General features: G+C 28.7%; 1 protein-coding gene and 1 non-coding gene across 2 annotated transcripts in view; both read left to right on the forward strand.

Annotated features, from left to right (window-relative positions):
- The first annotated feature begins 511 nt into the window (after nucleotides 1–511).
- LOC129958291 (ribosomal protein S6 kinase alpha-5-like) overlaps nucleotides 512–14911 on the forward strand; it is a 249972-nt gene continuing 235572 nt past the window's right edge. Inside the window, exon 1 of the mRNA XM_056070705.1 lies at nucleotides 512–830. Within this exon, the coding sequence (XP_055926680.1) occupies nucleotides 764–830 (67 nt within the window). The 5' untranslated portion in view covers nucleotides 512–763. The remainder of the gene's footprint in view (nucleotides 831–14911) is intronic.
- Trnak-cuu (transfer RNA lysine (anticodon CUU)) lies at nucleotides 2186–2258 on the forward strand. Its single transcript has one exon. It is a non-coding gene; the product is annotated as a tRNA-Lys (tRNA).

A 14911-nucleotide genomic window follows, 5' to 3' on the forward strand; every position in this document is an offset into this window, starting at 1 on the left:
TTTTTATTTTTCTTCCCTTAATAAGTATTTTATTGCTTCAAAAAAGGCAGCCTAAAATCATTTCATTCATAAATTTCGATTTCTATGAATTAATACATCTTATTAGTAATGATCTATTTAAATAAATAAAAAATATGGATATAGGACAAACTAGTTGGTTCCAAAATGCGGTTTCTTTTTTAATACTTTTAATTTTACATAAAGCAGAGATTTTAATATTTTTGAATAAAATTTTTACTAATAAAATTTAGATTTGTTTACTAATTTTTCAAAATAATTTTTGGGATTCAACAACTGTTCGAGAAATAAGGTCATGAAAATCTTTTCTTGTCACTATGCAGGCATCTCGATTAAACTACCTGTTTCTACCGGTATCAAATTATAAAGAGAAGTAACGAACGATCGCTCCGTTATCTGTTAGACGAAAACGCAGAAGTTCCACTGGTAGAAAAAGCGCCAAGGCCAAACGACGGAGTCTAGTCCATACTCATAGGAAACTAGGGGAAAGCGAACTTTTCGTTTGACAGTGCTGTAATCTCGCAACGCCCAAATAAATTACGGCGTAAATTGCATGATACTTGAATCTTTTAACTCATAGGAACTTCAGATATGCAAATATTTCAGTAGTAACTTTGGAAACCCAAATTTCAGATATACGTATCCCGAATATGATGTCTAATGCAAAAACCTACGCATGATTCTGTGCAGTGTGAGCTTTATTTGTATATGAAATTCTCTCTTACTGAAACCACCTGTTTTTCCTATGGCATCGAACTGTATTAATACACGCAATAAACGTGAACGAATAGTTACTCATGAGCTTAAAAATGGTAAGTGTTTTTCATGATTGGTATAGAAATTTAGTCTTCAATAAAAGGAAAAATTGAAAAAAAAAAAAAAAATCATTTTTGTATTGTTACACATGCTTTATTTGACCTTCGTTTAGGACATTTTCCGATTGCTTACTTTTTAAATTATTTTGATGTGCTTATATTTTCGACACAATGACTTTGATTTTAAAAGTAGACGGTAAAGTATAATTTAGGATGCATCATAAATTAATAAAACTGGAACATTTGCGACTTTTGATGAATTAATATTACCTTTGCTTTAATATTATATAATATAGAACTTATGAGAAGCTTCTTTAAATTCGCATGAAAAATTGTTTTGGCATTTTAAAATTTTACTTATTTTTCCTAAATGTTAATACAAATCAAACGTAACATTAGTTTTAGCAATTCAAACTGATAAAAATCGAATACTTCCTGATACAAAATTTAAGTGAAAATTCATTTAATAAGTCAGTAGTGGAACCTGTGTCATATTTTTTTGAATGAAGTAATTTATTTTTTGTTATGAATCAATATGAATTTAATTTACTAATTGCTTGTGAAATGTTTTACTTACATCAATACCTTTTGTTAAAGAATATATTTATTTCAAAAATATGTATTACTCTATTTAAATTTTGTTTTAAAATATTTAAAAAAATGACATTAAATGACTATAGTATAATTTAAAAGCTAATTATTTATATCCATTGTGAAACATTTAAATTTTGTTTAGTATCTTAATTTTGATTATTTTTTTTTCCTTGTTAGTGAGAAATAAATTTCAATTACTAACGAATTTTATGGATAAAAAACAATGTTTAGATTTTATTAAAAAATATTTATTTTACAAAAAGTTTATTTTTATAGCTCGTTTTACTGCATTAGATTCATTTAAAGAAAATTATAAGTTGTTTATTTGTAATTCGATGCATTTCATAATAAAATAAATTAATATAAGCAAAAGAATATCAAAGTGGAATTCGATTAATCTACTGCTTGTTTTTTCAATAATCACCAAGAGATGGCGCCAGGGATGTGTATTACTCTTGTTAACGATAAAATATTTTTACTGTTATTTGTTTTCTTTTCTTTAAATTTTCTGTAAAATCATACCGAATTTTTGGAACATTTCAAAACCTTAAGAAACAGTAGTATTACTTTTGCTTCGGAATGATTATACTTTAATCATTTTTTAATAGTGTGATGAAATAGAAATAATTATTTCCATTTTGGTAGTCTTAATAGACTAATTGTTATGTAACACTTATACATCTTAACAATTATAAAATAAATTGATATATCATTATTTATTTAAATTTTTATTCATCTTATTTGCAAAATTTAGCAGCGCCCGGCTAGCTCAGTCGGTAGAGCACGAGACTCTTAATCTCGGGGTCGTGGGTTCGAGCCCCACGTTGGGCGATGTTATTTTTCCTATTATGCATTGTAACAATACTTGTTAAAAATGATATTATATTTCATACTAAGTTAACCCTTTCAAGGGCCGTGGGAAATATGCTTCGCACCAAATTTATCGTTTTTCGAACAAAGTTATGAAGACTGATATAAGTTCTGACATATTTTTCAATAAGACTGAAACTTAGATGGTTCAGTTCCTTATCTCAAGCAAAATGCTGTGTTTTGATTTGTTACTTAATTATTAATTAATCAAATTAAATTTGTCTAATAAGTTAAATGAATCTCTTTTCTTAAGCCAATCTCAATTCTAAAAATATGTTAATATGCCACAACTAGAAAAAAAATGGCCTTTTAAAGGGTTAAGCAAAAAATATTATTTTTGTTTAATAATTTTTAAGAAACAAAATTGGTTGCATGTAATTTTTAATTATTTATATATTTATTTCTATTTAATTTATTTAATTCTCTCATAAATACTGAAAGATAATACAGAAAATGTGGAAAACAGTCAAGTCTCCTAAGTAATGTAACTATCTCTTGGTGCATTAATACATTTGGTATAGAGGACAAATTATGATTTTTTTTTCGTCCCTAGCCATCATCATTAACTTAGGAAGGGCCAAACGGCTTTCAGCACATTGAATTATTATTTTTTCCGCCTCACATGATATTTGTTATCAAAAAGAGGCATTTGGGCACTAATGATTTGTCTAAATGACTCTCTCTAAGATTTGTTCCTGGGGCATCTGTATCTCCCTTGCCCTCCCCCCCCTGGCGGCTTTAACATCCCTTTATGAATGCCATTTTTTATTTTTTTCATTACTTTATCTCATGTTGTTGGCAATAAAAGTACTTGGTTTTCTTGATCAATCTTTCAAAATTAAATATATTGAAGAAAATGAGCATGTTTGATATAATAAATTTAAATGCATTTCATTCTTTTTTGTTAATGTGTACTCTAGAGTCAGGAAGTCGAATAAATAGAGAAACAGGAGGCCGATATGCATCAGATTCACTGCACTCATTTAAATTTGTGATTTGTTGTCCATATTGTAAGAGCTAAAAGTTTGAAATGCTTTAGCACATAATTAAACGATGTGTGGTTGCATATTAGATGGTATATAAGGATACGTTTGTCATGTGACTATGATGTCTCATGCATAATTTTCATAATTACTTACTGTCTTACGGAAAATTATATTATTTGGTCTTGCATTTTTTTTCTTACAGATTTTGTAGATGTTAACAGTTTTGCTTGATGCTTAATTAAGACGTTCATACTCTAAAGAAATAATTGATTATGCATTTGATACTTTTCTTTCTGTCAAGGTAATTACTTTCTCATATGCGAAGTATAAAAAAAGTATTGTAATTGCGTCAAAATTCGAACTCGAGATTTTGACGAATCTCCTGTTTCAGAGCTCCCTGAGTTCGAAAAACGCTTTTTCGGCATTATATCTATCAATATTCCTGTCTGTGATAATCCAAACACGCTTTGAGCTAGACGAACGAAATTTGGTATACGACTTTCACATCAAATTTGCTGGTATCTATCAAATTTTGAGCAAACTCCGTTCAAAGGTAGTATGTTTGTCCGACTCTTCGAATATAAGTTAACACGATATCTATAAAACGAAGAGAGCTAGATAGATAAAATTTAGTACACAGATTTAACGTTTATATTGTAAACATCTATCATGTTTTGAGACAAATCCAACAAAGGGTTGAACATCTATTAGTCTGTAATTTCAGAAACACGATAACAAAAATGCAATGATTTACATATATAACATTTGGAATGTGATTTTGTGACTGCAGTTGTAGTTCTATGTCCATTTTCGATTTAAATCGATAGGGGAAAAAACTCATCTAAATGATATTCAGCAATGAAATTTGCTTATAATTTTTAATGATTAATGCTTTCTAAATTTATTAACTAAACACATCAATTATAAAAATAACTCATTCCATTGATTCATTAAATGCTGATCAATACATTAAAACTTTTAATTAAATTTTTGCATAAAACTGGACATGCCGCTGTTGCTTTTTATATCAACCTTTCTTTTTCACCCATTTAAATCGTGCTTGATCTAGAAATATTTGCCGTAATCTATATTAGTTAAAATAATGTTCCAATTTTCTAATTTCACTTCTAAATTCTATCTGTTTAATTTTTTTTTTTTTTTTTTTTTTTTTTGCTCCTTCTCTGCTGGTAAGTATAGGAAGCTAAAATAAATATCCTTTTATTTTTATTATTATTTAATAAAAATGAAATAATTGGTTTAAATAAAATGTGGGGGTGGGGTGGGGGGACTGGTTCCAATTTTCTGATTTCACTTCTAAATCCTATTCTGTTTTTTTTTTTTTTTTTTTTTTTTTTTTTTTTTGCTCCTTTTCTGCTGTTAAATATAGGAAGCTAAAATAAATATCCTTTTATTTTTATTATTATTTAATAAAAATGAAATAATTGGTTAAAATAAAATGCGGGGGAGGTGGGGGACACTGGTTCCAATTTTCTGATTTCACTTCTAAATTCTATCCTTCTCTGCGGTTAAATATAGGAAGCTAAAAATAAATATTCTTTTATTTTTATTATTATTTTTTTTATTGGCGATTCGATTTTTGACCATTGGCTTTGCTTACATTTTCTACTGCATGTGTTAATGTTTCTTCATGTATTGAGCATGTTTACTTACTTTTTTTTATAGAAAGGATTAGAAAATCAAACATTGATTTGTTTATAGATTTTCAGAACACCAATTTTTTTTTTTTTTTTTTTTTTTTTTTTTGTTCTTGTATGAATATTTCTTAACACTAATATCAAAATATGTAATTTTTTTAAGCTTTAGTTTGTTAACTATGAACTCACTTTTGCGCCAATCAATATTGACAATGTGATTTTGAATTGTAATAGAATAATAAGGATGTCACTTGGAATGGATTCCTTGGTTGGAAATTTTCATAACACATCAACATGATAACGTTTGACTCCTATTAATAAATTTAATATGCCCTGAGTTTACATATCCGAGAAAGAACGATTTTCTCTTACGAAGTAACTAGCACCTAATTCAGTGTAGCTGTCACACTTCACATTTGTGACTTCATGTTCTGTTGTAACCTACCTTTCTTGATAATTCTTAAAATTCGTGTGCGATCTTTTGTAACACCCTGTATTAAATAAAGTATTTGTGGCGGCGTTTTTCAGAAATGATTAAAAAGAAGAAAAAAAAAAATATCTCATAATTCTTATGAGTTTATACGGCGCCTCCAGGAAGTTTTTTGGCTGTTGATTTAACAGACTGGCTGCAATATATTTTCTTGGTGCATTCTAGACTGAATGGGGTGAATGTTTGATTTAATTTCGCTGGACTCAGTCGAGACTGGGGCGAGACAGTCTTTGGGGTCGATATACCTCATTTCTCCAGGAAAAGTCTTCACTTACATCCCCCCCCCTCCTCCCTTCTGCACTTTGCTCATCAATATTGAGAGAAAGAATGAATTCCAAATAGGAAAAAAAAAAAAAAAAAAAAAAAAAATTAAGATTTAAAAATTTTTTAAAGGATTTTTGAAACTTTTACAGATGCCACCTGTAATATTTTACTTCTATAAAATCCGTCATGACAAGTTGATTTATAGATATTTTTATTATTTGGTCAATGTAAGTCAGACAGACGCTTACAAAATTCGATGTCTTTTTTTTTTCTTTCTGATTTTATTTACTAAGTCAAGTTTGTTCGAATTTGTCGTTTTCGGCTGCATGAAAAATATTTACAGTTGTTCTAAAAATACATTCTACGCCAGATTCTTTTATATATTTTTAAGAAATAGACAAAGAATGATCTTTCCGAGTGCAGAAACATTTTGATTTTAATTCTGCTTAAAAGAACTAAAAATCAAATTAGGAATAAATTAATTTTGTGTAGCAAACGATATTTGAAAGAGAAACTATTCCATTTATCTTTTTAAAATTATCGTTTCAATTTATCTTTTTTTAAAGGATTATTTGATAATTTTTACAAAAAAATTATCTTGATAAAATATTGTTAATTGAATTCTCATATCTCACACAAATTAACAATCTATTTTTCATTTTATTCGCATTTATTATTTTCATGTGTAAAAAGTAAATAATAAGATGTTACAGAAATAAAAATTGTATCGAATTGAGATATTTTAGAAAACAGAAGTGGTTGCATTTTCAAGTGAAAACTCCGAGATTGCTTAATTTTTAGAATTGCTGTTTTAACCAATGGCGATTTTTATAATTATTATTATTTATTTTTTTTTTTTTTTATTATTACCAAAGAATCCAAATCCAATTCATCCATTTTTTTTCATGAAAATTTATTCTAGTTTATCAGTTGTCACTGCATTAGTAATTATGAATTATGAAAATAAACCCGTTTAAGATTCTGATATTGATCTTTTCAAGAATGTAGTTTCATCAGTTAACATTGGACAGTTTCTTGGTTTGCAGCTGACGAAATGTAAACAAATGCAAACGTTTATACATCATGAACATAAAATATCTATTTTATGCAAAAAAAAAAAAAAAAAAAAAAAAAAAAAAACACCACGAAAAGTATTAGTACTATATATATATTATTTATAAATTAAAATTTGAAAAAAAATTAGATCGTGCTTTTAAACATTTTTAACGCTTGCAACTTCCAGTGTTGCATTTAGCTTGTAAATCCATACATTGATTTTTTTAGTCTTGGAGAAAAAAACTGCCTTTTGAGGGCAATGCAAATGATATCCTCAGGTTCGTGCAACGTGTCGCGTGCTTCCAGTGATCCAGATCGTTCGTCCAACTGAGCTGTCCGGCTCGCTTCTTTTCTGGGTCATCCAGGTACTCGGCGGCTGACCCTTCGGACTCTGGCTGCTCATCAAGCGCGCGAAAGTATTTCTCGCGGGATGAACTTGCGACTGACCCAAAGGGAGAAAAATTTCCACTGGCTGGGATGTAGGTGAAGGGCTCGAAACGCGGTTTTCATGCCGTTCTTGTAAGAAACATTGAGAATTCGGAAGTTTCAATTTTAAGAACGTTGAGTGAATTGGTGAACCCTCGATTTGCACGTTGGATTTACTTTTCATGAAATGTTTTGGGTATTGAAAACGGATCTGCATTTTACTTTGAACAGAAATAATAATACATTTTTAAAAATACATTAACAACTTTGTTACATGTATATTAAAACCAACTATAGTAGTCTCCCATAAACGTTCTCATATAGTCTCTATTAAAAAGTGATATTCTAGGAAACGCCTTGCATGGCATTGGCGTTCATTAGTTACGAAATATTAACCTTTGGTGTGCATTTAGTATCTTTAATGAATCTATCCTATGATCCTTGGAGATTTTTTTCTGGCGATTAATCTATGGCTTGTGGTTAAAAGTTTCCGAAAATAGAATTTGTGTTTTAGACGCATATTGAAATAAAAATTTGACACAAAACTGTACTTTTAGTCACAAAATCATACCAAATATAATATTTAAGTCTCTGCGATTTTGATTTATCGCTTTTACATGTTTCTGAAAGTACAAACCTATTGACAAAGAACTTTTTTTTTTGGATTTTGCTCAAAATTTGACAGGTATCTGCACTATAGATGCTAAATTTGTGCATCGAATTTCGTCCTACTAACTCTTTTCATTTTGTAGTTATCGTGTTAATATTCGGACAGTCGGACAGACAGACTTCCTCTGAATGGATTTCGTTCGAAATTTGATATAAATCTACAATTTTGGGCATAAACCCATATATTTCAGCCGTCTAACTCAAAACGTTTTTGAATTATCTTTTTCATATTTTGAGTTATCATTTTCATAGACAGACGGACGGATGGGCAGACAGACAGTCACTTTCCAAAAATGTGTTTTATAATCATGAAGTATTTTTGTATTCATGAAGATCTTAAGCGTATAGATTCGTCAATATCTCGAGTTCAAATTTTTTGACGATTATAGTACTTTCTCTGTGCTTCTTATACGAGAAAGTAAAAACCAGAGGAAGCATTTTTTGTTAAATGTACATTATTATTGGATATACTAATAGATTTATTGGTTTCTGAAATGTAACTCATGTGTTGTTGTTTCTTCTAATTAGGAAGTATGAAAATATTCAAATTTAATCTCACTACTGTGATTAGTTGTCATTTCTTATTTATGTTGTTAGTAAATTTATTGTTCTCTCCGCAAGGAAAGCAGTAAACTGTGAAGTTATGTATATTTCATAAAGTCTTCATTAAATCTTTTTATTTGTTAACCTCTTGATGTTTCAATTACATTAAAACGCACATTTTTTTTTTTTTTGGTATACTCACTTGATACCAACAATTATTATATGCTATTATACTATATGCATATTGTAATGGTGTCATTTCATGCTTCAGTTCATACACATGTGCATCACCCTATTTAATTTTTGAATCCATTGTGCATTTTGCAAAAGGGTAAAAAAAAAAATGAGGTCATAGAATAGTGTGAGACAATAGATAGTTAGAGTTATCATATATATATATATATATATATATATATATATATATATATATATATATATATATATATATATATATATATATATATATATATATATATATATATATATATATATATATATATATATATATATATATATATATATATATTTCATTTAAATCTAGACAAATTTGGAGATTTGAAGAACCTTGGGAGTTTAAAGTATAATATATAGAGTGAATATATCAACTTTGAAGGTCTGTTAAAAGAAAACAAAACAATTCAAAGTGCTCTTTGTTGTATAGCGGAAATCAAAAATCAAAATGGAAAGTTTGAATTTAACTTAAATACAAGTGTTCAATATGAGTCCTTCCAGAAATAGGATTGATATCAGAGCAATACGATAACTCAACCCACAATTTTTTCTGTATGCTTGGTGTTGGTTTATCTAGGAATTTTCCCCCGATATTTTATTTTTTTCCCCCTTAAAACTTTGGACAAAATAGAATGGATTTCGCTCTAACAGTCAACTGTTTTCTAACTGCTTGATTAGGGATTGCAATATCGGACCAAAATTTCAATACCGTTATTCGGTATTTTTTAGATCTTAATACCGGGATACCGGTTTTAATACCGGTATTAGAAATATTAGAAAAAGAAAGAAAACACAGGTGTTTCTTTGTTTTATTTGCTAGTTTTATTAGAGAGTGTAAATATCACAAAAAATAATTTGTAACATATAAATTATAACAGTATATAAAGAATCACAAAAAAAGTAAATTGAACATCTTATTTATTTAAATGACAAAAAAGTGTAAATATCACTATTCAGTCTACAAATTTTTGAAATGTGATCTTAAAAAACATAATGCATCAATTCTACTGTCATTAAGCCTGGAACGCAATTTTGTGCAAAATTTACCAGCTGCCGACGCTCTTTCGGCATCTACGCTAATTAGTGGTTCTGTTAGCAACGCGCGATATACTTTTTCCCAGTATTTACCTTTAAATCCTTTATCTTCAAATAAATCGATTTCTCTTTGGATGGTTTTGGATATATCTGGTTTCTGTATTGTATTTTGGTTTGTTGCCATTTTTTGATGTATCGCCAATTCTAATTTTTGTTCAAGAGACAATTCCTTTTCACTATCGACAGTAGTGTCATCATAATCTTCGATAACTGTACCGAAATCTTCTGAAAGTGGATAGGTTTGTGGAAAAAGAATTTTAAGAAAAATTACTATAAACGTGATCAGATTTGAATTGGTTAGTCCCTTTTCTTCTTTTTCATTTTCGATTTTAATATCATTATAATTATGTAAATACCGTAAGATATTTTCTATTTCGGTATGCCTTTCTTCTGTGCGATTTTTCAATGTAATATATAAATAATTCAGATTGTGACGTGTGCTGTTCCTTCAGTGACTGCAACATGGAATTTATTGTTGCATTAGCTGTTAATAAATTAGAATCTCTCTGATATAATGCGTCAACAGCCAGTTTTATTGGAAGTAGAGCTGATATAGTTTTGAATATTAAGTCGAATTCACTATCTGAAAAATTAATTTGCAGGTTTAAGTTGATGATTGCTTTTTGGATTGGATTTCTCAGTTTCAAAAATCACAGTCTAATTCATTTCGCCCGTTAGGGAGACATAAAAACAAAAACGTATACTATTTTACTATGTTGGCCATCCCTAAACATATAGTGGAGACAATTTTAAAAATTTCTCGTAAATACCGAAAAAACGGTGTTTAAACTTGTGAATACCGGTATTACAAAATTGTACAAAAGGCTCAAAATACCGGTATTCGGTATCCCGGTATTGCAATTCCTATGCTTGATGAATCTTCTTCATATGAATACTAAATAAATGGATTTTACTGTCGAAAATATCGTTTTACATGTCATGAAGTTTTATAATGTGTGTAAGCAGTGAGTTTTCTGTCATTAGAGGAATGACGTTTTCGAGTATGTCTAATTTTCCCTCTTGCAATCCATTTCCCCTCTCGCTGCATGCGTTACTATAATTACGGACATGATGAACCCCGATCATTATCACGGACATCAGTAATTGAAATCAGACATATAGTAATCCAATAAATAGTTATTGCCTGACAGAATCGGATTAGTATATAGGTAAAGTAAATAGCTGCCTAGAGGCTCCAAGGTTGATATATATATATATACATACTTTACTAAGAGATTCTTTTCGGAATTTTTTTGATTTAGGAAAGGTTATCGCTTCTCTCGGTGCATGAAAAGTTAAAGCGTCAGCAATTTCTTAGAAACCGTATTAGTAATAATTTAGTTAAAAAAAACAATGGGATTGGATCAGAAAATGGGATAACATTTTCGAATAAAGTAACATATGCTAATTTTAAATAAATATTTTTTAATAAACATATGCTAAGTTAAAAAAAGGAAGTTAATTAAAATATACATTAGACTAATATATATTTGTGAGCCGTTTATTTTGAAAATAAGGCAAGTCCATTTTTTGTTATTGCGAGATATTTAAAGGTTTGCGTTCCAATAAATTTAAAAATATTGGTAAGTATTAATAGATATATTTTTTGTATTTTGTGGTACCAGATAATGTAGGTTTATAATCCAATAGTGTTTACAGTGCTGACTAAAAAAATAAGAGTTCCATTATAACTTAATTGACTTGCTTCACTTTCAAGATTAAAGAATTATTGTAATCATTCATTTAATTAGGAAATAATATTTCAGTTGCATCAGCCTTTTTTTAACTATAAAAACAAAATACTGTTCAAATTTTTATAAATATTTATTCATTTGATAAAAAGGGAAATAAACCAAGAATATTCTATTAGAAAATATAACATAACAACTAACAATTTAGTTTTATTAAGAATTTCAATGAAATTATATATTTCAGTTTATACGTAGGTATAATCAATTTGAATTTTATTCAAGATTTAACATTTTAAAAAATTCATGATGAACGGGAGGTATATATGGTAATAAATTCATCATATCCTTGTATTTTTCAGATGTAATAAATCTCCTTTTTTTCTTACATAAAAGATAATTTTATATTTCTGAAATTACTTGGAATTATTTACTTTCCTCGTTGTGTCGACATATCGATAATTTTAAATTCAATATCTCGTTCTATCGAAGTTTTGTTGAACATTTTGTATGGTGCATCCCTTGTAAATCTGATCCAGCATATAGTTAATCAATTCATGGTTTCTCCATCGGTGTTTTTCTTTGTTTTTAAAGTCGCTTTTTCCAGTGGTTGGGTTGAAAATAAATTTCCATGTTTAATTTCATGTACTAAAAATTTGTTATGTTTTCGACAATTTTGTATTACTTTATTGTAATCCTGGGGAATATGCAAGGAACTTGTTTCTGGATTGATTAGTTACTGGATAGTTCCACTCCAAAATCAAGATCGTTCGGTAGAAATGAATGTCCTGACAATAAAAGTTTGTGATCAATGATATTTATTTCGTTGTCACTGGACTGAATAATCGGTGATGGAAGTAAACATTATTATCGACACAGAAAATTAAGATATACTTTTTATTATTTATAAAATACTGTACAACCATCGATTTTCAATATCAAAAATAGATAAATAGAAACACCTTAGATTTCAGACATGATGTCAAACGGCCACATTTTCTTCACCATAGAGCAACCGCAGCTAAATTTTGCCGTAATTTATTCGGTCAAATATAATTTTAATCTGAGATGAACTTGCATCACTTTCAAAATAAACAGATTTTCAATACTGTTAAGAGCTAAAACTTCCATCCCCAAAATACTAGAATCTAAATATTTTTTTAACTATAATTTTTACTTATAAAAAGATCATAACAAGTTTTATCTATAACTGCCATTATCTCTATTTTTTTCAAAAATGGACTTGCCCTACTTTCAAAATAAACGGCTCTTGTAATGACATTTCTAAATCCGAATTAAATCCTGATTAATTTCTTGATTTTTATCTTAATTTAACCCATATTAACTTCATTCTAAAGTGTTCTCTTATTTCCTGATCCGATTCCATCTCTTTTATTTCATTAATGCTACAGGAGCTTTGTAAACATGCTTAAATCAGTGGCTCTCAAGCTCCGAGTGAAGGGATAAAAATCTGTTAAGCTAAGCGAATTCTTTTAAAAGATACCTATAATTCCCTTACCTAAATCGACAAGTGTAGAGAAATCCCTATGAGAATCTAATAGTATATAATCGCCAGGAAAAAATATTTCGCTCTTTTTTCGCTTTTGTGTCGTGCTATAGATTCACTTAAATTGCTCCTTCTTGCTTGCATATAATTCTTTCCCAGGATAGAATAAAAGCGATGTTTTTAAAATTTTGAAAGTGTTTTTTTTTCTCTCTCCGACCACTAAAACTGCTTTCGTTTAATTTCCGTCCCTGGAGCCATGTTTTTTTGCACAAGCAGAAGCAACGAGCACAACACAGACGCAACATGAAAAGAGGAAAAGCTGTTAACATTTTTATTCCTGAGAATATATACTGGGAGATTTTAATAGGGATTTCTAACACGTGTCAATTACAAGTAAGAGAAACACCTGGATCTTTTAGTGGAATTTGTTTATATCAGCAATATTTTATCCCTTCACTCGGGGGAACGTGTCGGCTTTTAGCCGATTCAGCAATTTTAGAACTCATGTTGAATTAATTAGATAGAAAAAGTGGAATGGGATCAGGAAATAGGAGAATATTTTAGAATGAAGTTAATATGGGCCAAATTAAGCTAAAAATCAGGAAATTAATTAAGTTTAAGTTAAATTTTAAAATATCATTACATATATATATATATATATATATATATATATATATATATATATAGATAGATAGATAGATAGATAGATAGATATAGATATATTGCGGAATGCGGAATTTTCAGTGAAAATAAATTTGCAAAGTTATTAAATTCATTTAATAAAAACCAAAATCGTTTAAATTTTTGAATTTTATTGTAACAACATTCTAATTAATTACCTTTTGTATGCTTTATATTACATTGTTTAATAATTCTAACAAGATATGCTGTTTTACATTTTTTGTTTAAATTATAAAACAACCCTATAGACCTTCATCTTATAATTAAATAGTTTTTAGACAAAGTTAAAAAAAAAAAAATGTTTTCTCTTTATTTCTTTTTTTAAAATTTCGTTAAAAATTATTTTACAATTTTTGTTTGATTTTTTTATGAACTTTTTGAAAGTGATCTGGAATGAACTATTTTATTATTTTTAGTTTACTTAAAATGTTGTCAAAATTTGTTACTTATAACTGCTTAAATTGAAATTGAAATGAAAATCAATGAAATAAATGTTTGGTTTTTGAAGTTACGAAGGGGCAAAAGGTATCCTGAGACTTTAATTATCTAAGGGACCCTAGGGAGCTTAATCGGGCTCTGCTGCTAGATTGCATGCACAATTATGTTTATTATGTGACAATGACTTTCAGGCCTGCGGAAGAGGGGGGGGGGCAGTTGCGAAATCCCATGGGCTCGGAATAAAAAGGAAGCGAAGTGTTGTGTGTGGTAGGATTGACTGTGCTCTTAATGGCTTCGTAATATCATGTGAATTAATCCCTTCCAGAATGATTTCAATTATAAAAACAACAGTCATGTCGTTACCTTTTTTTCGTTTATTTGTTTATTTCTGAACATTTCTGATTGGATGTTAGAATACATTACCTGATGTATGATTATTTATGTACTAGAAGATGCACCCATATAGATGTGCTGTCATCATGCTAACAATTTCTCGGAATATGATTGATCACTGCTTAGTTAATGAAAGTTATAATTATAAATCTCATACACATAGACAGAGTGTTTAAAAAAAAAAGAAATAAAATTTATAATTTTTAGAGTGTTTTAGACGAAAATATATAGTACAGTACACTCCCTATTATCCGCGGATAACAAAATTCGCGGATAATCCGAAAAAAGCTAAAAACGGGTATAACAAAAAAGAAAACAGTCATTCCAACTTTGAAAAATCGTTTTATGTACAATAAAACGTAAAATAAACAGCAGGAAATGTTTAACTAACGCTTAATATTTTAGAATATCACTCAAAACTAACCTAAAATGCATTTTGTTAATAAAAACAGAAAAGTGCTTAGTATTTACGAGAGGCGTCAAGGGTACACA

Source organism: Argiope bruennichi, chromosome 1 (assembly GCF_947563725.1).
Source record: "Argiope bruennichi chromosome 1, qqArgBrue1.1, whole genome shotgun sequence".
NCBI lineage: Eukaryota > Metazoa > Arthropoda > Arachnida > Araneae > Araneidae > Argiope > Argiope bruennichi.